At 55.6% G+C, this 23,248-nt stretch overlaps 2 protein-coding genes across 8 annotated transcripts in view; both read right to left on the reverse strand.

Moving 5' to 3' along the window:
- Positions 1 to 5: 5 nt before the first annotated feature.
- Positions 6 to 4,422, reverse strand: TOR2A (torsin family 2 member A). The gene is made up of 5 exons (XM_029203795.1): positions 4,247 to 4,422; positions 3,361 to 3,626; positions 2,436 to 2,611; positions 1,063 to 1,190; positions 6 to 781 (listed from the first exon to the last, which is right to left on the reverse strand). Exons 1-5 carry the CDS (start codon positions 4,395 to 4,397, stop codon positions 537 to 539), a joined length of 966 nt encoding a protein of 321 aa, XP_029059628.1. The 5' UTR covers positions 4,398 to 4,422; the 3' UTR covers positions 6 to 536.
- Positions 4,423 to 5,978: 1,556 nt separating this feature from the next.
- SH2D3C (SH2 domain containing 3C) overlaps positions 5,979 to 23,248 on the reverse strand; it is a 31,798-nt gene continuing 14,528 nt past the window's right edge. For 3 of the 7 annotated variants that reach the window (XM_029202968.1, XM_029202971.1, XM_029202972.1), the window contains 9 exons: positions 16,491 to 16,619; positions 14,930 to 15,384; positions 13,502 to 13,641; positions 11,467 to 11,990; positions 10,427 to 10,542; positions 9,709 to 9,880; positions 8,782 to 8,893; positions 8,206 to 8,412; positions 6,034 to 6,651 (listed from right to left, as the gene is read on the reverse strand). In XM_029202968.1, the coding sequence (XP_029058801.1) occupies positions 6,476 to 6,651; positions 8,206 to 8,412; positions 8,782 to 8,893; positions 9,709 to 9,880; positions 10,427 to 10,542; positions 11,467 to 11,990; positions 13,502 to 13,641; positions 14,930 to 15,384; positions 16,491 to 16,619 (2,031 nt within the window). In that variant the 3' untranslated portion in view covers positions 6,034 to 6,475. Of the gene's footprint in view, positions 6,652 to 8,205; positions 8,413 to 8,781; positions 8,894 to 9,708; positions 9,881 to 10,426; positions 10,543 to 11,466; positions 11,991 to 13,501; positions 13,642 to 14,929; positions 15,385 to 16,490; positions 16,620 to 20,575; positions 20,809 to 23,248 lie in introns of those variants that run through there. The other 4 variants (XM_029202973.1, XM_029202975.1, XM_029202974.1 and 1 more) reach the window with 4 other exon arrangements.

Below are 23,248 nucleotides of genomic sequence, written 5' to 3' on the forward strand. Positions count from 1 at the left end.
TCTGGTCCCATGGCTAAATTTATTGTATTTGTTCTCTTCGTTTACAAAATTAAAAACTTGAAAAGCCCAGTCCAAGTGGCAACTTGAGTCCCTCTGTTCCCAGAGACAGAAGTCTCAGCCTGGTTTTACGATACTGGGACATAGGGTGTGGGGTGGAGGGTCGGGGTGTGGTGCCCGAGCCAGGGCCGAGAGTAACAGACCAGAGAAGGAAGGAGCAGCCACGAGCCACCGTCCCTGAGTTAAAATTCACATTTTAAGAAGGCTCAGGCTGGAGCATGAGGTCAAGGCTCATTGAAGTTCTGGGGCGACCAGCGGTTTCCCTGAGGAAGGAAGCAAAGGCCAAGATGCCCTCAGACCAGTGAAGAGGCCAGGGCCTGCCCTGCCCTTCTGTTTCATGGTAGCCAACAGCCCTCCTCATCTTCATATTGTGCTGTGGGTCCCAGGAGGCACAGGACAAGGGACCCTCTGGCAGAGGCCCCAGGGCTTTCCTTCACGGCCTGGCCAGATAGAGGAAGACAAGGATGCTGCCTGGAGAGTCAGAGGAAGAAGGAGATTCGGGATGCCACAGTCTTGCAGCCATTGGAGGAAAAGAGCTGCTCGTCCTCAGGGAAGAAGGTGGTGCTGTCCAGCACGGCCTGGACGACCTCATCCCTTGGCTCCAGGCCTAGCTGGGCCAGCTCATTGAGCACACAGTGTTGCACGTGGTGCCTCTGGAGAGGTAGGAAGGGCACCAGGGCATCCAGGAGATGCTCTTCCATGATGCCTGAGCGCCAGAAGCCATCTGCAGGAAGGAGCGATGGGAAGAGGCTGTGCTTCACGGGGATCAGCTGGGCCCTGTCCACCCCCAAAGGAAGGAAGTGCAGGAACGGGGCTGGTCTTAATCCTCCCAGCCACCTTCCAGGCACCAAAGCCTGGGCTAGGAAGTACCGGGTCAGTAGGCAGAGCATCAGACCTGGGAGAGCCTGGCCCACCCCAGGGATCCCAGCCCATCCCTCCATGTGATCTGGGTGTGAGACCTCAGCCTGGAAACCACCCTGGGGTGGGGTCCTTGGCCGAACTCACGGTTCGGGTTGTCCAGCACGGCCTGGGAGATAACCGGCTCCAGCTCTTGCACGCGGATCTCCTCGCGCTCTCGGCGGCTGCGCCATGCCTCCAACACCAGCTGGTTGATCTGCTCGCCACCAGTGTTGCTAAAAACCACGGGGGACACGGACAGTGAGGACAGGATGTGGCCCTTGCTTCCCACGTGCCACCTAACGCGACCTGAGCCTGGGGGCCCAGCTCAGTGCTGGCAGAAGCCAAACCCACTCAAAACACCCCGGGAACCACTTCCCCTCTCCGGAGCTTGTGCCCTTAACCATGACCCCTGGAAGTTCGCCTATATGTGTCATACACTTTACAGTTTATAGAACACTTTTAGGTCCCTTACCGACTTTCCCTCACCCAGCCTCTAGGAGGACAGTGGGGCATTAAGATTGGCCCTGTTGGGGCTTCCCTGGTGGCGCAGTGGTTGAGAGTCTGCCTGCCGATGCAGGGGACATGGGTTCGTGCCCCGGTCCGGGAAGATCCCACATGCCGCAGAGTGGCTGGGCCCGTGAGCCATGGCCGCTGAGCCTGTGCTCCGCAACGGGAGAGGCCACAATGAGAGGCCCGTATACCGCAAGAAAAAAAAAAAAGAAAAAGAAAAGATTGGCCCGGTTGTTCAGAAGAGGAGGTGGGAGCTCAGAGAGGTGAAGTGTTTTGCCTGAGGAAACAAAGCTAGGACTCTTAGAGGTAGGATTGAAACTCTAGTCCTGTTTTTCCCAGGCCTGTGTCCTCTTGGCCACAAAAGAGGGAAAACTCTTAACCCAGCAGGGTTCCACAAAGAAACGAGGATTAAGAGACTGAGCCCAGGGAACAGTGGGCAGTGGTTAAGAACCTGCCTGCCAATGCAGGGGACACGGGTTCAAGCCCTGGTACAGGAAAATGCCACATGCCGTGGAGCAGCTAAGCCCGTGCGCCACAACTACTGAGCCTGCACTCTAAGAGCCTGCGAGTTGCAACTACTGAGCCCGAGCCTGGAGCCCGTGCTCCGCAATAAGAGAAGCCACCACAATGAGAAGCCCGTGCACTGCAACAAAGAGTAGCCCCTGCTCGCCACAGATAGAGAAAGCCCGCGCACAGCAACGAAGACCTAACGCAGCCATAAATAAATAAATAAATAAATTCATTTATTTAAAAAAGAGAGAGACTGAGCCCAGAATGGGCTTTGAGAATGTCAAAAGAAAGTCAACCACCTTGAATGACAGTGTCACCAGTGAGGGTGTGGGGGACTTTGGCAAAGCCCAGTGGGCCTGGGGGAACAGTATTCTGTTATGGGACCACAGGCCAAGACTGGAGAGCTGAGACCTCTGACGAGTGTCCCTGCACCCTGCCCGCTGCAAAGCCGGCCCCACCTGATGAAGATGAAGATGGCTTTGCGATAGTTGGTCCCATAGACAACCCAGGAGGAGCCCAGGAAAGGTCTCAGGACCTCTATCAGGCCTGGGGCCAGCTTGTCCATCTCATCGAAGAGGAAGAGAGAGCGGCTGCAGGCAGTGAGGTTTCCCTGGACCCAGCTCTTCAGATCCTTCTGTGGGAGAAAGGCAAGAGTATGAGGGTGTCTGGAGATGCTCCCCCAATCCCAGATTTCTTCCCAAAGCAAGAATTAATCTTCCCAGGAAGATATGGTCTCCCAGAGAGTACCAACCCCTGAATGGGACTGATGGTGAAACTGTGGCCCAGAGAGGGGCAGAGACTTGTCCAAGCTCACACAGCAAGTCAGCAAGAGAACAGGGACTCACACCCAGGCCTCTCACCTGCCTTTTCAGGGCTCCTTCCCTGACACCTACTGCTTTCTAAAAAAAAGGGGAAGGCTCCTTCCTGCTCCCTGAACATTCCCAACAGAGGTGACAACTGAAACAGATTAGCCTGGAAAGTACCTTGCAATCAACAACAGTAGTAAGAGCTAATTGGATTTCCTGATTGCTTACTCTGAGCCTCAAATTGGGGCTAAGGGCTTTACAGAGAGAAGATAATGCAGACTGTCTGGCAAAGGTAAATGCTCAATAAGTAACACCTGCAATTCTATAAGCCCACGTCCCTCACAACAACCCTGGCAGGTAGGTGCCACTACTGGCCCCCAGGAATTAAATCAAGAACTCCCTGCCGGGTGGTACCACCCCAAGCTTTGTTCAGGGTGGGTCCTGAGGAGTGAGGCTTCAACTGGCTGTGTGGCCTGGAGCAAGTGATTCCCCTCTCTGGGCTGAGGACTCACTCCTTCCCTAGGGTCCGGCACTCGACAGTGCAGGCGGATGGTGGTCCAGGACAAAACCAGCCTACCTTGTAGCGCTCCAGGTGGCCAGGGTGGGGGAAGTGGATGACCGGGGAAAAGTGGTGCACATGGGGGCTGCGGAGGCCACCCCGGAAGAGGTAGTGTGCCAGCAGGGAGGTGACATAGGACTTGCCGGTGCCAGTCCAGCCATGCAGAGAGAGGACCAGTGGCTTGGTGGGGGCTGGATCCTGCACGAAGGCCTTCAGTGCCTTCACCACCAGCGCCCTGGCCAAATGCTGGCCCGCCAGGTGCTGTGCCAGGTCACACTCCAGACCTAGGGCCACAAGGACAGTGTCAGAGCTGAGGACACACACCCGCCACGGAAGAGCTCCAGGAAGGAAGTCATGTCTGGAACCTGGTCTGGGGATCCGCGTTCTGGGTCGTTTTCACAGGCTGTCTGCGGAAAGGAGTGCGGCCCTTGGGGTCTCGGCCGCAAGAGTCACCCTCAGGCCTGACTCAGCTCAGCAGCGCCCCCACCAGATGGCCCTCTGGATTGCGCTCAGCCCTCAGTGGGCGCGAGCTGTCGAGAGGGTCTGCCCAAGACTCCCGCCCATCTCCAAGGCAGGCTTCTTCCTTGACGGCCAGTTCAGTGCGGAGGTCTAAACTTCCCCCCAAGGCCCTGCTGTCAAAGGCCTCTCTCCATCCTGGAAGGGCTCTGCCTGGACCCCAAACAGGCATCCCCAAACCCTCGCCCCAAGTCCCGTGCCCCAGGCTCTCAGGGTCCCTCGAAGCCGGGCCCACTTCCGACCCTGGCCGTCCGGAAGTCTGGGGGTCCCACCCCCTGGGGGTCCCACCCTCGGTTCTACTCTCCAGGTCCGGCGCCGGCGCACCCCCGGGGTCCGAGGGCTCCCCGGTCCGCCGGCCGCTCCGGTCCGGGCGCCCGCGGCTGCTCACCCTGGAAGTCGGGCCGGAAGTCACATTCGCAGAAGGCGCCGAAGTTGCAGCGCAGCGAAGTCAGGTCCCAGGCGGCGGACGCGGCCGAGACCAGCCCGAGCAGCCCGAGGAGCGAGCCCCAGGGCCGGCAGCCGCGCCTCACAGCCGCCATCCGGGTGAGACCGGAGCTGGGTCTGTGGCCGCCCACCTCCTCTCCCGAGAACTACAACTCCCGAAATGCATCGCTCCGCGGCAGCCACCGCCTGTGGCCTACAACTCCCGGCTCCCTTCTCTCCCCTCTCAAAGGCCCGCCCGGTCTTCCCTCTGCAGGCCCGGAAGGTGGCCTCCAGGGGGAGCCCGCAAACCGTCCAATCCAGGACTTTGGGCTGAGTTTCCATGGCGGCGGTAACTAGGGGACCATCACAGTAGCTCCGAAAGAATAATAAATGAAGAATTATGACCACAAAGGGTGACATAATAATTGTAGCAAAAACTTGTGCGGCACCTTACACCTTGCAAAACACCTTTTCTGTGCTCTTTTTTTCTTTTATATGATTAAAGAGCGCTAATAGCTTTTGGTGAGCACCTACTATGTACCGTTAACGTTAGGTGCCTTATATATCTTATGATAACAGTACCTGTCATATAGAGGAATGGTGATATTTCAGTGAGGTACAGGCACGTGAAGTGTTTTGGCTCACAAAGTAATCAATAAATGATCACTGAAAATACATTATGGAACTTCCCTGGTGGTCCAGTGGTTAAGACTCCGTGCTTCCACTGCAGGGGGCGCGGGTTAGATCCCTGGTCAGAGAACTAGGATCCCGCATGCCGAATGGCGTGGCCAAAAAAAATCCATTATGTATGAAACATGGCAGTCCCTTACCTAGCAGCTACTATGCATTAAGTGCTTTAACAGGAACCCAAAGGGATCAGTTCTGTTACTGTCCGCATTTTATTGAGGAGGAACTTAGGGCCCAACAGGGTCCCCTTATCCAACACCACCCAGCTAGTGAACTGGGCCCAAGTCTGGCTGCTGCCAAAGATCTAATGCACTGTGTCATCCATCCTCTGTTGGTCAAAGGATTCATAAGGTAAAGGACCCCAGTAGTTTCAAATTCAGTGAACAGGGTCCCCAGGCCTCCAGCCTGGCCTGGAATCATGCTGATCCACATTGCCTACCTCCCCTACCCATGAAAACAAGACAACTGCTTTCATGGCCCTCCTCAAAGATTTCCTGTGTCACCCACCTGACACACACACACACACACACACACACACACACACACACACACACACGAAGACTTCTGGGGCCACGTTTCAAAACTTGAAAAGAAATTAGTAGTTCCCACTGTTGAGAAAAGGAAAGAACTCCAGGCGAGGACACCCAGGTTCCAGCCTTCCTCATTCTGCTGCTGTGACCCAGGGCAAGTCCCTTCTCCCTCCAGTTCTGTTTTCCTGAGGGGAGCTGGAATCTTAGATTTCATAAAGCCCTTCCACCCAAACATCTAGGATCCTGGGTTGTACATTTGCGGGATGATTTGCTGTGGCTCCTGAGGCAGGGAATGGGGAAGGAGCAGGGCAGGTCAGTATTTCTCCTACTGGTTGGAATTAGCTGTTGATCTCCCTTCTGGTCTGTGAGCTCCCCCAGGACAGGGACTGGGTTTTAAGAATTGGCTTTAACTCTGGATCCTGGTACAATCTGGAATGTTTCAAGTGCTGAATAAGTATCTGTTGAATGAATTTTTCCACCTTTCACCTGAGAAAAGACACTTCCTTCTACCCCAAAGCCCCCTGAGAGACAGAAGAAAGAGTCATAAAAGTTTATTATATGAAAGAAAGAACACGGCTTCTGTACATCTATTTACAGAACAGACAGATGTATTTACAGCCAGAGGGAGGCATTGGTGTCAGTGAGGGGGCGGGGGCAGGTGCCTGGAGAAGAGTGAGGAGGTGTGAGAAGCCTCCCGTGGCTCAAATACAGGGCACCTCAGCAGGAAGGGGAGAAGCAGAAGATGGAGGGAGAAACAGGGGTTCCAGTTCTTCCTGAAGGAAAACTTGGTAAGTGAGTAGCAGGTGGGATGGAGCCCAGAGTCCACGTAGGCCCCTGGAGGTGCAAGGGAGATCCTGGAGTTGAACCCAGAACGTTCTCGGGCTGATCACAGTGTCCCTGGGGTGCTCTGGGGAAAGGTCTGTGCCCTTCTGTCCCTGTTGCTGCCCGCAGCTGCAGAGGGGAAGGGTACATGGGGGTCACAGCTCGCTAGAGCGGACGGCAGGCTCCAGTTTGTGGGACAGGGCAGTGAGGACCTTGTCGAACTTCTCATAGCGCCGGGCCTGGCTGCTGCTGGCGCCCTGGCTGCCCCAGAGGAGGCGCATCTGGAACTCGGTGCTGAACACCTCGAGGAGCTCTGGCCGGGCCTGGAACCCTGCAGGGTGGGGCACAGGGGTCAGGGAACCACCATCCAGCTGCGGAGGCTGGGACTCCTGCTTGGAGCCACCACATGCCTCAGGGCCTCATTCCAAGGGACCTCCCCCCACCTCCACCAGGGATCCCACAAGGTTTGCTGATGGACATGACCAAGAGTTTAGCACCCAGTCTTTGTCCTACTATTTGCAACATATAATTTAAAAATGACTAGAAGATAAAATATTAAAATTAATTTGGGGGCTTCCCTGGTGGCGCAGTGGTTGAGAGTCCGCCTGCCGATGCAGGGGACACGGGTTTGTGCCCCGGTCCGGGAAGATCCCACATGCCGCGGAATGGCTGGGCCCGTGAGCCATGGCTGCTGAGCCTGCGTGTCCGGAGCCTGTGCTCCGCAACGGGAGAGGCCACAACAGTGAGAGGCCCATGTACCAAAAAAAAAAAAAAAAAAAAAAAAAATTAATTTGGGGGGGGATTTTTCTTTTATTTTTTGTATTTTTCTGTAAATTCCAAAATTTTTCCTAAGAAATGTGTATATATTTTGTAAGTAAATGTAAAAAAGTAGTTTCTTTTTTGTCCTTTCTGAAGAAGAAAGGCAGGAAAGACACATGCCAGATGCTCACGGCATTTACCTCCAGGTAATTGTTGGTGATTTGTTTTATCTTGGTTTTGCTCAGCTGTTATTTCCAATTGGTCTACAGAGAACTTTTGTGACTTAAATACTGCCTAGAAAAGTAAAAGGTGGATTATCTGAAGACGCTATCTCTCTGCTCCTTCCACAAGGAGGAGTTCTACTTTTTTTAAAATTAATTTATTTTATTTTATTTATTTTTGGCTGTGTTGGGTCTTTGTGGCTGTGCGCGGGCTTTCTCTAGCTGCGGTGAGCGGGGGCTACTCTTCGTTGTGGTGTGCGGGCTTCTCATTGCGGTGGCTTCTCTTGTTGTGGAGCACGGGCTCTAGGTGTGCGGGTTTCAGTAGCTGTGGCTCGTGGGCTCTAGAGCGCAGGCTCAGTAGTTGTAGCTCGCAGGTTTAGTTGCTCCGTGGCCTGTGGGATCTTCCTGGACCAGGGCTCGAACTCGTGTCCCCTGCATTGGCAGGTGGATTCTTAACTACTGTACCACCAGGGAAGCCCAGGAGTTGTACTTTTTGACTAGACTGTGAGCTCCTTGAAGGCAGGGCAGGTCTGCCTCAGCCCCAGGGCCCCAGGCCGAGTGCTTTGTAAACAACCTTGTAAAGTAGGCCTGTTAGGATGCCCACCCACTTCACAGATGAGAAAGCAGAGGCTCAGAGAAGCTAAGATACACAGCTATGGTGCTCTTTGAATCATCTCTTTGTCCCCCGCACCCAACTGGGTGCCTGCCACTAACAACTGCTTGTCAGACTGCTGAATAAGTGAAGAAAAGGGGTGAGAAAAAGAAGTCAGGGAAACATGCAGGAAAGAGGGATGGAGAAATGTGAAGGGGTGTTTGGAGGAGAGGGGAGAGCAAGTCATGTGGAGGGAGGCCCAGGCTGGCAGGATCAGTGGCGGGATCGCCCGCAGTCGCGACCCATGACTCACCCTGCAGCTTGACCTCGGCATTGGTGTGATACAGGCCACCGTGGTGTGCCACGGTGCGGGCAGCCTCCAGGTGGGCCAGCACCACCTCCACGCCGTGCTCTGTGCTGCCCCAGGGCTCGGGGCCCTCGGCCGGGGCGGAGTCACACTCCAGCAGAGTGATGAGTGGCAGCATGTGAGGAAATGTGGTGTTGCTCAGCGGCGGGCCTTCTGCAGGGAGGGACACACGGTGCTTAGAGGTCTCCAAGGGCCCAGCCATCCACCACAGTCCCAGAAACGGAGGATGTTTTAGGGGAAAGGGGCTGCCTGAGGTCCCAGAGAGAGCACCCAGGGATTCTGACTCCTAAGACAAACCCTTCGGATTCCTCCAGCTGAACCCACTGCAGCCTTGGCCGAGCTCAGGGGCTGAGGCTGGACCTGGACGTGGCATACACGGTTGCCAGATGCAGAAAGTGAGTGCGGGAACAGCCTGCACAAAGCTCAGTCAAGCCCTCATCATCCTCCCCATGGGGAGAGTCTTTGCTGGCCCAGAGAGGGCTGGAACCTGTCCAAGGTCACGTAGCAAGGTGGGAGAGGTACCTTTGCCTTCATTGAGGCTCTTGAGAAATGGCTTGAGCTTCTTCTCGTAGAGGATGGCTCCCTCTGTGTGTCGCTGCCGCAGAGTCACCCATGTCTGCTCCAGCCGGGCAATCTGGGGAGACCAGACTGTGAGCGACCGGCCAGGGAAGGGGCCTGCTGGGGCCACAGGCCACTCTGCCCAGCGGACACCCAGATGTGGGATAATAATTATTAGTATAGTCACCATTCATGAATCTGGGACAGTGCTGACTGCTTTTCACACGTTTCCCATGAAGCTCTCCCAACAACCCATTTTACAGATGAGGGAACTAAGGCTCAGAGAGGGGAATGACTTGCCCAAGGTCATTCCAAAAGTAAGTGGCAGAGCTGGGAGTTGAGCCACTGCTCTGGGATCCTGCTGTCACTGTTGACGAGGCAAAGGAGAGGAAGTGTAGTGTGCATGAGGTCCGGGCTGTGAAATTAGACAGACCTAGTTTGAATCCCAACTTTTTCGGCCTTTGAATGTGACTTTAGGCAAGTACTGCTCTGCCTCAGTTTCTCCATAAGTGAAATGAGAACAGTAAAGGCACTCCCTTCATGAGATTTTTTTTGAGGAACTGGTGCTTCTAAAGTACTCGATGTAGCGCCTAGCATATAGTCAGTGCTTGCTAAATGAGTGCCGTTTTATATTTATTCTTTAAACTCATATAATGCTCCTCATTCATTTTACAGGTAGGGAAACTGAGAGCAGGGAAGAGGGAAGACTTTGTCTGGGAGCAGGTCAGCACTTAAAGGACTCAGTGCTCCCAGTTACCCTGTCACCAATGCTGCCTAGAAGGTCACAAAGTTCTTCCTGATTCAATATACAGCTATCCCAAAGGAACACATCCTAGGGCTCCTCCGGACAGAGACTAGCTTATGCCCAGCTCTATGTGGGCCCCTCAGTACCTGGGCCATATCCAGGGCGCCCATGACTGCAGCGAAGCTGAACATGTTTCCCATGGTCCCCCGAAGCTCGGCCGCCAGCTGGATGGTCTTGTGCAGAAGAGCTGCCCGCTCCTCAGCGGAGCCCGTGCAGCCCAGGATGTCCACGGCCAGCATGATGGACATGGTGTGGAACCTGTCGGAGCAGCCAGGTCAGAGGGGCGGGGCCAGGGACCTAGGGTTGGGGGTCCTTGTGGTTGAGAGCTGAGGGGCGGAGGGCAGAGCCAAAAGCGAGAGATTGTAAAGGGTCAATGAGATTAGGGGGCGCGGCCAGAGTGAAGAAAAGCAAAGTTAAGGGCTTCTGATTGGTCAGTATAAGTCAGGGGGCGGGGCCAGAAGCCCTAGAGCGCCAGGCTGAGAGGCTTGTGACCGATCAGCAGAAATCATCGAAATCATCTGGTAGAGCTGTTCTAAGAAAGAAGAGAAGCCAGAGCTGATGAGAGGGCCAAGGCTCACAGATTGTGATCGGTCAAGAGGATGCAAAATGTGAATTCGGAGATAAAGGACTCGGTCTTTGGGAAACCAAGATTACTTGGAGCTGGATATGGAGAAGGAGCGATTGGTCAATGGGATAGGGGGCGTGGCCAGAACCCCTGGGAGCCGGGGTGAGAGACTGTGATTGGCCAGCCAGCCACAGCGAAGGGCCGCGCGGTAGCCCAGGGTTCCCCGTGAGTCGCCTTACCTTTCCAGCAGGTCTAGTCGTAGCTGCCGGCCATGGGGGAGAGTGAGCAGCTCCATGCCCCAGCGGACTCCCATTAGGGTCTGCATCTCCTTGGTAACGCCCAGTATCCTAGCAACCTACAAGGACGCCCAGAGGGCTGATTAATTTTCTGTCACGGCTAGCTCAAGCCATCTGGGAGTCAGGGAGCTTTATCTTGGAGGGCAGCCTGGCTGGGAGGCTGGGTTTGAATTCCAGCTCTACTGCTAACCCTCTGACATGGAGCAAAATGAGCCTCATTCTCCCCATCTGTGAAAGGCGGGATAAATGGGAAAATGCCCAGAGGTGTCTGACATGGGCCAGAGGTACCCAGGACACCCTTATTCCAGAAGGCAAACCTGAGGTCCGGTGGGGAAAGGGCTTGTCCAAGGTCACACGGTGGGCCTAGACCCCAGGGCTGCTCCCTTCACGCCTAGCACTCTTCACAGAGCTACCTCTCAGCACTGTTTCTTTTCTTGCTTCTTGAGCTCAGAGACCAGTGCAACCAAGCAGTCAGTGCCCTCCCGCCACAAAGTTCAGAGAGAGGAACTGAGACTGAGAGCAAGTCAGGGTCCTTAGATGGTCAAGATCCATTCAAAGCAAAGGCCCAGGCATTCACAATTTATGGACCTAGGCAATGAGTTTTGTCCACTAGGGGGGGTGGACACGGGAAGTCGGGCCTGTTATATTCCCTGGACCAGCCAGACTGACTTTCACCAGGCTCAGAAAGTGTCCCAGGCAGCCAGACGCCACTGGCTTTCAGGACTCCTCGGTTCCAGTGCCAAACTGACATCTGGAGGAAGCAGGAATATCTCAGTTTTTGCTTTTTTTAAAGGAGAAAATTGGGGCCCAGGTAGAGTGATTAGTCAGAGTCACACAGCAAGTGAAGGACGGCCATGAAGTCAGAATCCAGGCCCATTCGCTATACTTGGGAATTTGGGGCCAGCTCCTCACCACCCTGACCCCTGTCCCAAAGCCAGAGGATGGAGGTGCTCCTCCTGCCCCAGTGTGCACCCAGCACCTACCAGGCAGTCAACCTTGGTGACATGCTGGGCCAGTGTCCGGGCATCGACCTCTGCGAGCAGCTCCTTGACTTTACGCAGGAGGCCCATCTCCAGTGGCCGGTTATCTTTGGGGATCAGTAGTGACTGGAAGGTAGCCGGGTTGAAGGAAGAGGTGGCTTCCACGATGGGGACTGTGAAGGTCCTACCCCAGTCCCCTTCGGGGGCCCCATTTTCTGACATTTCCTTAAGCCTCTCCCCATAGCTCCTGGCCTGGCGGCTGGAGGCCTCGGCTGCTGCCCACTCTCGGCTGCCATGGACAGGAGGCTGCAGCTGGCAGTAATGGCCAGAGTCCGGGTCGCTGTAGCTGCTGAGCGACGGTGATGGGGAGGCCTCGCAGCGGGTGTGGGGGGGGCTGGAGTAAGGGCCCTTGTCCGACTCCCCGGCACTTCCAGGACACAGCTGGGGTTCACTGGAGCGGCGGGTGACAGGGGAGGCAGGCAGCGCTGTGGCTGAGGGGGCGGCAGGGGCGGTGTGGACACGGGTCACTGCAGGGAGATAAAGAGAGAGGACTAGTTTCCATGACTCCCCACGCAGTGAGGTTCCCCCACCCCCTTCCCAAAGGACAGGCTCCATCCACCCTACATGGGTGACAGCCCCACCTCCCTGGACCCAGGCCCAGCCCAGCAGACTCTGGCCCACTGACCAGCTCTCAGTGGTACTCTGAAATTACCTGGACCCCAGGAGTCTCACTTTCCTACCCTAAGGCTGCTGTAGCCTTGGGGAATGACGGAGCTACTTGAAGGAGCTTTCCGTGATTCAGAAAAGCTAAGCACTTGCTGGAGTTCATCGTATGGAATTATTTCTCAATGAATTAGTAATAATGATTTATTGAGTACATGTGTCCTGGGAACTGGTGACATGCTGGAGATATACCAGTCAAAACAGTAACCATCATCCAAAATTAGAGGTGATGTTTATTGAGCTCTTACTGGCTACGAGATCCTTCTCTGCACATTAGTCCGTTTAACCCTCTCAACATCCTGTGCGTCAGTACTTTTATGATCCCCATTCTCCAGATGAGAAAACTGAGGCTCAGAGAGGCCAGCTGACCTGCCTGAGGTCACCCAGCCAGCAAAGCATAGAGCTGGGATTTAAAACCAGGTGTTAAATCCTCACTCCTGGGTACTTCCCTGAGCCACGTTGCTTAGAAATTGTCCGATAAATAATTTGTGGCAAGGCATTTTAACATTTACACCCAAGGGTGTTGTTTTGAAGGCAAGTTGGCAGTTATGACAAGCTGGCAGGCCCGTGTTTAGAGAAGAATTTGTGACAACCCATATAGACAGCAACATGGCAACAGTGTCTCCCAGCAAAGGTTCCTCCCGGGATGCACCTCTGTCTGCGAGCTTTTCCTGCCAGGTGGGCAATATGCAGTATGGCCTGTTGAAAACACTTGTTTTCTTCCAGAAATGAACTAGTGGCATGTTTCAACAGTAGAAATTTTCTTTGTATTTAAAAAAGCACAGCGCTCTGTGCTTCCTGCTCAATTTTGCTGTGAATCTAGAACTTTTCTGAAAAAGTCTATTTAAAAGACTAAAGCAAGCATGACGAGTCCGGTTTGAGCCCACCATCTGGAATCCGGGACGCATTAAGTCCCAGCCGATGCAGGGCCTGGCAGAGCACCACACACGGAGGCACTTGACCAATGGGGGCTGAGTGTTGCTGACCACACGCACTTCACAGCACTGGAGCCAGATTCAGTAACATTCAGGAGAATGCACTGGAAACCACATGCACAGTGCCTGGTACCCAACAGGGACTCAATGAGTCGTTGCAGAATGAACAAGCCATGGATATGTTTTGCACGTCAACATCGATAGTTCTGCTGGCAAGTTTTTAGTGTCAACTCTTGCAGGGCATTGCTCTCAGGAAAGAGGTAGAAACACACATGATCACACACTATACCAGAAGTCGTCAAAGATAGTGCACACGTGCGCACACAAGGCTACTCCCACCAGATCCCCCCACCTGCCCCGACCCCCTCCGCTGGACGTACCGGTACTATAGGCGGGGGAGCTGGGGCTCTCAGAGATGGGGGACACGGGAGAGTGCAGGTCTGGGATCTGGTCCATGCTGAGTGCACAGTTACGGATGGATTCCCGGGGGTGGGGCAGTGATGTGCTGTGAAGCAGACACCTTCATGAGCAGAGATCCCAGAGGTCAGGGTCCTCAGCTAGTATTAGGACCCCCACCTCTGCCTCCATCCAAGAGCTGCTGAACTTCAAAGGCAGAAAAGGCTTGGAGATTATCAAGTCCAACCTCCCAATTGACAGGTACAAAAACTAAAGCCCAGAGGAGGAAAGGCTTGTGCAGTCCACAACCTGCACAACTGTTCTCTTCCCTGGGAACCTTGCCCCCAACTTGCAGAACAGTCTGGGGAGAGGGGCTAGCAGGAAAGGTGGGCAGGCCAAGGGAGCCAGGCCCACCAGCCTGGCCCCTCCTCACTGCTCCCATACTATACCCAGGATGCCTTGGGCACACATGGCCTGTGGATCCTGGCACCGTTTTGATCACTGGTTCCAAACCACAGGCCAAGTGGCTACTCCCCACAGGGTATCCAACCAGTGATTCCTTGGCTGACAGCACCCAGCCCAGGCCCAGGGAGATGGGACCTATCCAACTGCTGGTGGCACAGGATGGCAGGTCTTGCTGCAAACAGCCAGGGAGGCCATAGAAATTAGGGGCACAGACTTCGGAGTTGAGGGCCTGGGTTAGAATCTGGGTCCTACCACTCTCTAGCAAGCGGCTGCCCCTTTCCAAGCCTATTTCCTCATCTACAAAGTGGGGGCATGGACAGAAGCCGCCTCCCAGGGGGACGTGGGAGTCACTGAAGTTGGGCGCAAGAGCACCAGGAGAGGGCCAGGTACACAGTAGGGCCTCAGGAATGATTGGCTGCTGTGGCTTTTCCTGGGATCAGTGCCTGGTGTCACCTAGCCCCAGACAACTGGGTGTCATCAAAAATGTCGCTGAGAACATTCCATTCCCTGTGCAATGGCTTGCATCCTGCAAAGCCCTCTGCCCTGATGCCCACCTTGGCCTAGTTTGGTGGGGTGGGGTGGGCTGGCAACAAGGACCAGGCCCCTGCCTGGGACAGGACAGCACCCAGGGCTCCCCCCTAGGCCAGAGAGGGCTTTCTGAGTGAGGGCCTTTTATAGGTAGGAACACGGAGGCAAGAGAGGAGGAATGCCAGGGCCAAGGGTGCACAGCTAATTGCTGCAGAGCTGGGATGGCAACCTACGCTCCAGACTTCTACTCAGCACAGCCTGAGCTTCCTCCTGTCCTTCCCCACACACCAAGGCTCCAGGGCAGTCATAGCACCTCAGACCCGTGTGACTGGGCCTCCCCTTTCTCACCAGCACTCTCATTACCAACACCCCCATTTGACAGATGGGGAGCCTGAGGCCTAGCATAGGTTCTCACTCACCTGGTGGGGCAGCCATCACTGCGGGTGACCTTGTCGGCGGTGAGCCCGTCAGTCATGGTGACGCTGCGCCGCTTCACGTGGCTGCCCTTGGGGCCTGAGGGGCTGGCGGGGCTGGCAGCCTTGCCACCGCCCTGGCCCAGGCCGTAGCAGGCCTCCAGGTAGCGCAGCGGGAAGGTGCGGTTGACGGGGCAGTAGATGATGGCGCCACTCTGCTCTGACACAGCCTTGCGGCTGCCCACATGATACCGCACAAGGGCCGGCACGTGGTCGAAGCTCTCCTGCTCGAACAGGTACTGGATGTGGGTGTAGCTCTCACCCGCCTTCACCACAACCTTGTTGATCTTGAAGTGCAAGGCCTGGTTGCGCCAGCGGCAGGTGAGCACATAGTCGCCCAGGCTGGTGAGCGAGTCCCGGATGAGGAAGTCACCATTGCGCTGCACCAGGGTCTCGGAGACCTGCGAGAGGCAAGGGTCAGGCTGGGGCAGGGCAGGGGCAGAGAGGGCCAGACCCGGGATCTGGGGGACACAGTGAACAGAGACATCTGAAGCTTGGGAGTTGCACCCTCTGACCCAGATTTAGAGGGTGCAACTCAGCCAGAGGCCCTGGGTCCGGGAAACAGAGGCTCAGGCATGGGAGGACATAACACCCTGGGATGGGGGTCGCCATGATCTGAAACTCAGGTCTCAGACCTACTCCTTCTCAGGTCTCACGTTGGGCAGAGTGGATTCTCAATCCTCATTCCTCCTAACACCCAGTGCTCTGGCACATCTCTGGGCCTTTGTACCTCAAGCTACTTTCTCGGCCTGGAACATCCTTCCCATCCTGCCCACCTGGTGAACTCCTATCCATCTCATAATGGCCTCTCTCCTCAGCACCCCTTCCTCGGGGCAGCCCACACTCCCTGCTGGGTGCTCCATTCTTGCACTTCTCCCACTGGGCTCTGACGGTCTGCCTGCCTGTCAACCCCTACCCTGGGATACCAGCCCTCAAGGGAAGCCACCACCTATTTTATCTCTGCATCCTTGGTGCCCAGCACAGGACCTGACAGAGCTGATACTTGACAAAGATTTACAGCATGAATGTAAAAGGGAACAGATGACTATTAGCCTCAGCCCAGAAATTCAACTTTGTCAAAATTGAGTAGCCTAAGGACTGATATGCACTGACCAAACACACAAGAGGCTGATGTATAGACCTATAACAATAACAGTAAAAATAATCGTAGTAATAATAACCACCGCCACCATAAAGGACAATGTTCATTGAGCTCACTGCATGTCAGACATCGTGTTAAGAACTTCACATGCACTAGTTCATTTAATTCTCACAACCAACCTTTAAGGTAGGCACTATTATTATCCTCCATCTTATAGATAAGGAAACTGGGGCTCAGAGAGGTGAAGTGACTTGTTCAAGGTCACACAGTCAGTAAATGGCAGAACTAGACCTCATCCAAGGCTACTCTGATTGAACCCACCAAACAATAGTCAGAGCTTCTCTGGGCTGGGGCTGGCCGAGGCGGTGGGTCTAGGGCTGAGGTCCCAGCTCAGGGCCTGCTCACCTCACGGGGGATGCGGCCATGGTACCAGGCGTGGCTGCGGAGATCTGTGCTGCTGAGTTTGAGCTCTTCCTCCAACTCTTTGTGCAACTTCTCAGGCGATGAGTCCAGGATGTACTTCTCCTTGGAGAACTGGGCAGGAGACAGCAAAAGTTGGCATCCAAACTGAAGCCCCTTCCTCCTTCCCTCCCAACCTCCACCACCCCAGGTGAACTCATTCCATCCTGGGACCCTGGGAACACTCAGGCACAGATCCTCACGCAGGAGTCCCTATCCCAGCAGGAGTAACGGAATCTCAATTAAATCCACCAAAAAGTGCCTACTGTGTTCTAGGCTCTGAACTATGTGCCAGGGTAGATAAGTCAATAAATGAACCTGTCCTCAAGGAAGCTCCTAGTCTAAGAGGGGAGGCAAAAGCGACATGAGCATTTGAGGGACTTCCCTGGTGGTCCAGTGGTTAAGAATCCGCCTTCCAATGCAGAGGACGCAGGTTCGATCCCTGGTCAGGGAACTAAGATCCCACATGCCGCAGGGCAGCTAGGCCACAGGGCAACTAAGAGCGTGCTTTAGAGCTTGCGTGCCACAACAAGAGAGCCCGTGCACTGCAACTACTGAGCCCGCATGCCACAACTAGAGAGAATCCTGTGCGCTGCAACTAAGACCTGACGCAGCCAAATAAATAAATAAATATTTTTAAAAAGTGACATGAGCATTTGAGGTCAGCACCACAACACTGGACAGCGGCAAAGAGCCGAGTAGCTTTTCAAAGGGAGGAGATGAAGTCTGGGCCAGGTGGAGTGGTCCAGGAAGACTTGCTGGAGGAGATGGCAATCACAAACACTCATTCTGCACCAAAGACACCAAACTGATCTTGAAGTGGAGGGAGGGAGGATTTCTAAACGTATATAACACAGCAGGTACCCAGGCAAAAGCATGGACAAAAACAGGGCTGAATGCACGAGGATACATTCTGGGACAGTGACTTATACAGGCATCGGGGAGGCAGCTACAAACACGGTAGTAGAGCACCCCCCTGCCTAAAGACACCTGTGATGTCCTCTACAGTTCCCAAAGCCCTTTCTTCCTTGCTGTCTCAAGCAATCCTTGCTAGATGGGGAAACTGCAGCCCAGCAGGGAAGCCCGAGGTCACTCACTGGAGATAATGCTCAGGACCCCCCCTTCCACCTGCCCAAGGGGGAGATTCCTGGTTTCCTGGTTACTGTGGCCTGGGGTCGGAGGCCTAAGAACAGGGGTAGGGGAGCCCCTGCTGCCAGGTGTGCCCCCACCATGAAGCCCAGCCCAATTCTGGCTGTCTTGTGAGTTCCCCAGGCCTCAGTTTCTTCCTCTGTAAAATGGGAACAATTGCAGAACCTGCTTCACAGGATTGCAAGGATGAAAGGAGACAATACTCCAGAGCACTGCAACTAGCCCACAGATGTCCTTGTCACTGCCAGAACATGTAACATTGCTTCCTCTCCCTTCCCCCAATTCCAGACCGCAATGATGGCTGGTCCAGGACAGATAGATATGGCCCAGACCTGGCCAAGCAGCAGGACAGATGAAGGGGGGCACTAAAGGGCAGTCTCTCCCCAGGACCTGCTCCCCACCAGGGTCCAGCGTCCTCTAGTCCAGTCCCTGCCTCCTCTGACCTTTCACAGTTCTCAGAGCCTAACCCTGCTGCTCCATTCTCCACCCCTCTGCTCCCACTGCCTTGATTTACCTCAGTCTACACTGCTGCCAAGACATCCTGGTTCCCAGCTTCAGAGATATCTAGAGTCTCTGACTCCATTATTTCAACACTGAACCTCTACTCTGGGACAGGTCCTGTGCCAGGGGCTGAGCCCAAGGTCATCAGGACAGGCGGCCTCTGTCCTGGGGGAGCCACACAGATACTGACAAGCAACCCCAGGATCTCTGGATGTTCAGAGACGCACAGGGAGCTCCAGGAGCAGATGAGCATGTCCCTCCTCATCTGGTCAGGGAGTCCCTGAAGAGGTGACATCTCCACTGAGGCCTGATGGAGCCAAGCAAAAGCATCAGGGTGGGGACAGGCAGGTGGGCAGGAAAGAGCTCTGGGAAGACAGTGGCAGAGTCAGGGCCCTGTAGGCAGAGCCAAGGCCCTGGGGGCGGGAGGAGAAGCTTCGAAAGGGCTGGGGGTGGCAGGGGCAGGCGCGGCAGGGCTGTGAGGCTGCCTTGGGGAGCTGGGGTTTACCCAGTGGCCACAGCAGAGCTGCAGAAGGTTTCTAAAGTGTTGGGGCAGGTTCCATCCACTGCGTGGAGATGGCCTAGTGTTTTCCAGGCAATGGCAGGGGAGGGTGGGGTGTGGGGATGGGAATTGGGGGAAGGGTGTTTACACAACCATCGATCCCGTGTGGGGAAGAGGGCGGAGGGGTCAGAGAGGATTCCAGGTAGAGAGCCTGGGAGGACAATGAGACACTCTCCAAGGTGGGCAAGGCTGGGGCAGGAGCAGCTTGGGGATGGGCCCATACAAATTTGGGCTTTGAGGTACCTGTAGGGCTCTGGCGACCGATGGTGGGAGTGGGTGATGGAGATGGGTGCTCCAGAAAAGGCAGGGCCTGAGGATGGGGATTCTGTACATCCCCCGCCCAGGGTAGAAACCAATACCCCAGAAAGGCAGGGAGGTCCGGGGTGAACTGAGATTAGCTAACTCTGATACCTACACTCCACCATGGGGTTCCCTATTCTTCAGGGTCCTGGCCCCTCCCCTATACCACACCACACCCTGGAGAGGGAAGAGTGGAAGTCACAGGGGAGACTCCTCCTTGACAAAGAGCATGCAATTGAGAAGTTGCCCCAGTTCCACAGCTGGAGCAAGGGGGACAGGGGGCAAAGAAGGGGAGGGGCTGTGTGGTAAAGAACCTGGCCTTGAGACTCTGCCTGCCACTGTATGACCTTGAGCCAATCAGTTTCCCTTTCTGGGCCTGGGTAGCTTCATCTGTAAATGGTGGGTGGGAGACCGGGCTCCACTTTTCCAACCATAATCAATGGTCAGGGAGAACCTGGAGGACCAAACTTGGTCCTCCCACACACCTGAGGTTAGGGAACCCTAGGGTCTCTGTGATTCCTCACCTTCGACCCGGGGGTCCCTAGCTCCCAAGGAGGGTGGGTGCTGGGGCACGAATGCAGCATCCCTGCTCCCGCTGCACTGCTATTGGCCAGAGATGATCTCACCGCCTCCCGGCCTGCGAGCGCCTGATTGGCGGGTGCGGGGATGCTGCGCTCAGCCGCCGGCGGGGCAGTCATTCAGGCGGGCTCGGAGCGTGTGTGAGCCTGGGGGAGCGCAGAGGTGATGCGCCCCGCGTCCCCCAGGGGGCTCGGGAAGCAAAAGCGCGGAGACCCCGAGTCAGGGTCTTAACCCCTTCTCACCAGCCGGTGCCCAGCAAGTCCCCTCTAGCTCCCTTAAGTCTCGCAACCCTAAGCAAAGCCATCCCCAGATGATGCTCCGCAGAGAGGCGGGGTCCGGGTCCTCCCCTCCACCCCCTTCCGTTTAACCCTTTCACCGCCGCGGCGCCGTCCCGCACTGACCGGCCAGCTGGGCTAGGAGACCCGCGCCCGGAGCACGCCCGAGCCCACCTAGAGGGCAGGAAGGTTGCAGGCGCTCTGGCCCCAGCCTCGGCACCCGCAGCATCCCCTCAGCTTCCCACCCCTCACTCAGCCTTTGGACCCCGGCCCAGCGCCCCCGGTACAATGGGGAGTCAGGCTGCCCGGGTCAGCCGCAGGGGCCGGAGTGCTCGCTGGAGGACCGGCAGGACGCCGGAGACCTCATCTCCAGGTACCCAACGCCCCAGCTCAGCTCCATCCTGCAGAGGAGGCAGGACCGGAACGGTAGCCTCCGCAGCCCCGAGTCTCGGGAGTGGCAGCTGGACCCTCACCCTGCGGAGCGTCTGGGCGCCCAGAGGTGAGGTTGGGGCGACCCCGCCCCCTCCCGCAGCCCTCAGCCTGCAGCCCGCAGCCCCTGCCTGGCCGGACCCTGCGCGGCGTCACGGGCTGCGGCTCCCCGGCTCCGGGGGCGAGCGGCCAGGGGTCCCAGCCCGGAGCGCCTGGCGGGGGCCGAGCCGCCCCCTCACCTGCACCTGCACGAAGGAGCCGCGGTAGAAGCAGCAGGCGGCGGCCGACAGGGCGCTCCACAGGCTGCACCGCTCGGTCATGGTGGGGCCGGGCGGCCAGGGCCGGGACTGTGCAGGGGTCGGCTGCCGGCGGGGCAGGGGCGCGGGACCGACCGGGCTGGGCACCGGCTGCGCTTGCCTCTCGGCGGCGCGATTACCTCATCGCCTTGTCGGGGGAGGAGCGGGGAGGCGGGGCGGGGAGACCCCACCCTCCTGCCGGCCCCGGGAGGGGAGGGGGCCATTGTTCCTCCCTCCGCCCGCCCCCGGCTCCCCGCCCCTAGCCCCCAGAGCTCCAGCCCCGCGCGCCCCGGCAGCCTGTACTCCGGGGATGCTGAACGGGGGACCTGCCAAGGAGGGCTTCACGGGGGGCAGAAGGATGGGTTGGGGACCCCTGGGCCGGCAAGGGAGGGGGGTGTCCTGCCGCCCCCACTCGTCTCACTCCTCACTGACCCGGAGCGGGCAGAGACTTTGAACTAAATCATATCTAAAGCTGGAAAAATCCCTGTATATGTTTGACCAAATCCTTTGTGGCCTCAGGAAATCTCCCTGAGCCCAGGATTTCTCATCTCTGATTTGGAATCAGGGACTCTGCTGGGAATTGCGGGATATTCCACTGACAGACTTGGGGGGGTGGGGAGGGCAGAGACTCAGTAAGGCTCAATGGTTTGGGAATCAACCTGGGTTCAACTAGCGGTGCCCCACCTCCACCCAACCAAGTCCCTTCTCCTGGAGCCCAGATTTACTCATCTGGAAAACATACCTGTGCTGACCTCACAGAACTCTTGTTAGCATTGGCTGAGCTGATGCATGTAAGTTGCCAGACATAAAACAAGTGCTCAATAAATGCTTGTTATTGTTTTCAAGCTTAGTGTCTTAGAATCTGGACTTTTGGTCCTAGAATCATAGGCTCTTCACCACAAAGGGAGTCGTCACTGACTCTGCATCAGTCAGGCCTGGAGTTCAAATCCTTTTGACAGGCTGTGTGACCTTAGGCAGGTGAGTCCACCTCTCTGGGTCTCAGATATTTGATTATTTTCTGTAAATACATCTGAAGCTCTGAGCATGGAGCTTGGAGTTTTATGGTCTTGGAACTTTAGAATCCTTGCCTTAGAATCAAAGTACTCACATCACGATCTGAGAAACCCTGGAGCTCTGGAAGCTGAGTACGTAAGGTCAGGAATGGACTTTTGGTAACCGACTATTGATTCCACCCTCTTCTGAGGCTTGAAGCCACAACTAACATTGCTTTGAGTTCATACTTCAAGGGATTCTTTAATCAGCTCCAGTGAGCAGGTATTATTTCTTTTATAGCATTTTTAAATTACATTTTTCAGCCCAGTAAACTAAGGGAAAAATACAAAGCTAATCCTCACAGGGACCTCACTACCATCAGTGATGGGGATCTCATTACCTTTCCAGGCAGCTGGGATTTATGGGGTGCTGAAATATGCCCCTGTGTGGTCCACCACTGGCTTTGGTGCTGGTTCTACCTGAGGCCTCTGTCCCCCCTGTGGTGTCAGGGCTCAGGATGAGGAGCCAGGGCCCAAATCCTGGGAGCAGCTCCTGCTCAACTTGCTACAGCCCTGGGCTGTATTTCCTGGGTTCACTCAAGCTTGCTTTCTGACCACGCCCACACTCTTACCTCTGCCTGGATCACTCTACCACCCATCTCTGCTTATCTTTATCTCCTTTCCAGCTTTCTGTTTGGAGAGAGGATGTTGGTGAATATTCCTGGTCAACTGCAATGGCTTGGCTTCAATGCCTCCTCCTCCAGAAAGCCTTCCTTGATCTCCCCATCCCCAGCTCCTGAGCTGAAAGTCGTCCCCTACCTCTGGAGCTCCAATGGCTTCTTATCTGAGCCTTCTGGGGATGGTGGGGGACAGCAGTGTGAGCACTTCCCACAGAGCTCATTACTAGTCACTTACACGGAGCTTTACAGGTGATGGAATGCCCTGGGGTCAGGAACCAGCCCGGCCTGCTCTGTTCCAGGCCCAGATCTCCCCTTCATGGGCATGGACTCATTGAGCCCATAGCAACCCTGGTTTGGAAGCACCATTGTTAGCCCATTTCATACAGGTGAACACTGAGGCTCAGCGAGGTGACACACCCAAAGTCATGTGGCAAATAAGTGGCAGATCTGGGACTAAAATTTGGGTCTGCTAAATTACAAAACACAAGCCCAAACCATTGTGTGGTTCTGCCCTGGTCCCCACATGGGCCAGGAGCCCTTGGAACACAGGGCCTGGCGCTCCTTGCCCTCTGCTGTGTGTTCCATACTCGGAAGGGGACCTGGGCTCAGGGTGGGTGCTCCGGCATGTGGAAGGCCAAGGGCTCTGTCCATGGTCTTGGCATCAAATAAACTTGGGACAGCAATCCCAGCTCTGCCCTGCAGTAGCTGTGTGGTTGTGGGCAAGTCACTGCACTTCTCTGGGCCTCAAATTTCCCATCTGTAAATGGGCACAAGAAAGCCCTCACTGCCCAGTGATGAGGGAAGAAGTCAAAGACCTCATTTATGTAAAGAGCTCAGAAGTGACTCCCAGTGCTAGCAGCCAGCACAGGGCTCTGCACACAATAGGCACTCAAAATGTTATGTCATGTTATTGTTATCGTTATTATTTCAAAACTGCATTTTCA

Source organism: Monodon monoceros, unplaced genomic scaffold (genome assembly GCF_005190385.1).
Source record: "Monodon monoceros isolate NGI ecotype Baffin Bay Population unplaced genomic scaffold, NGI_Narwhal_1 Super_Scaffold_5, whole genome shotgun sequence".
Taxonomy (NCBI): domain Eukaryota; kingdom Metazoa; phylum Chordata; class Mammalia; order Artiodactyla; family Monodontidae; genus Monodon; species Monodon monoceros.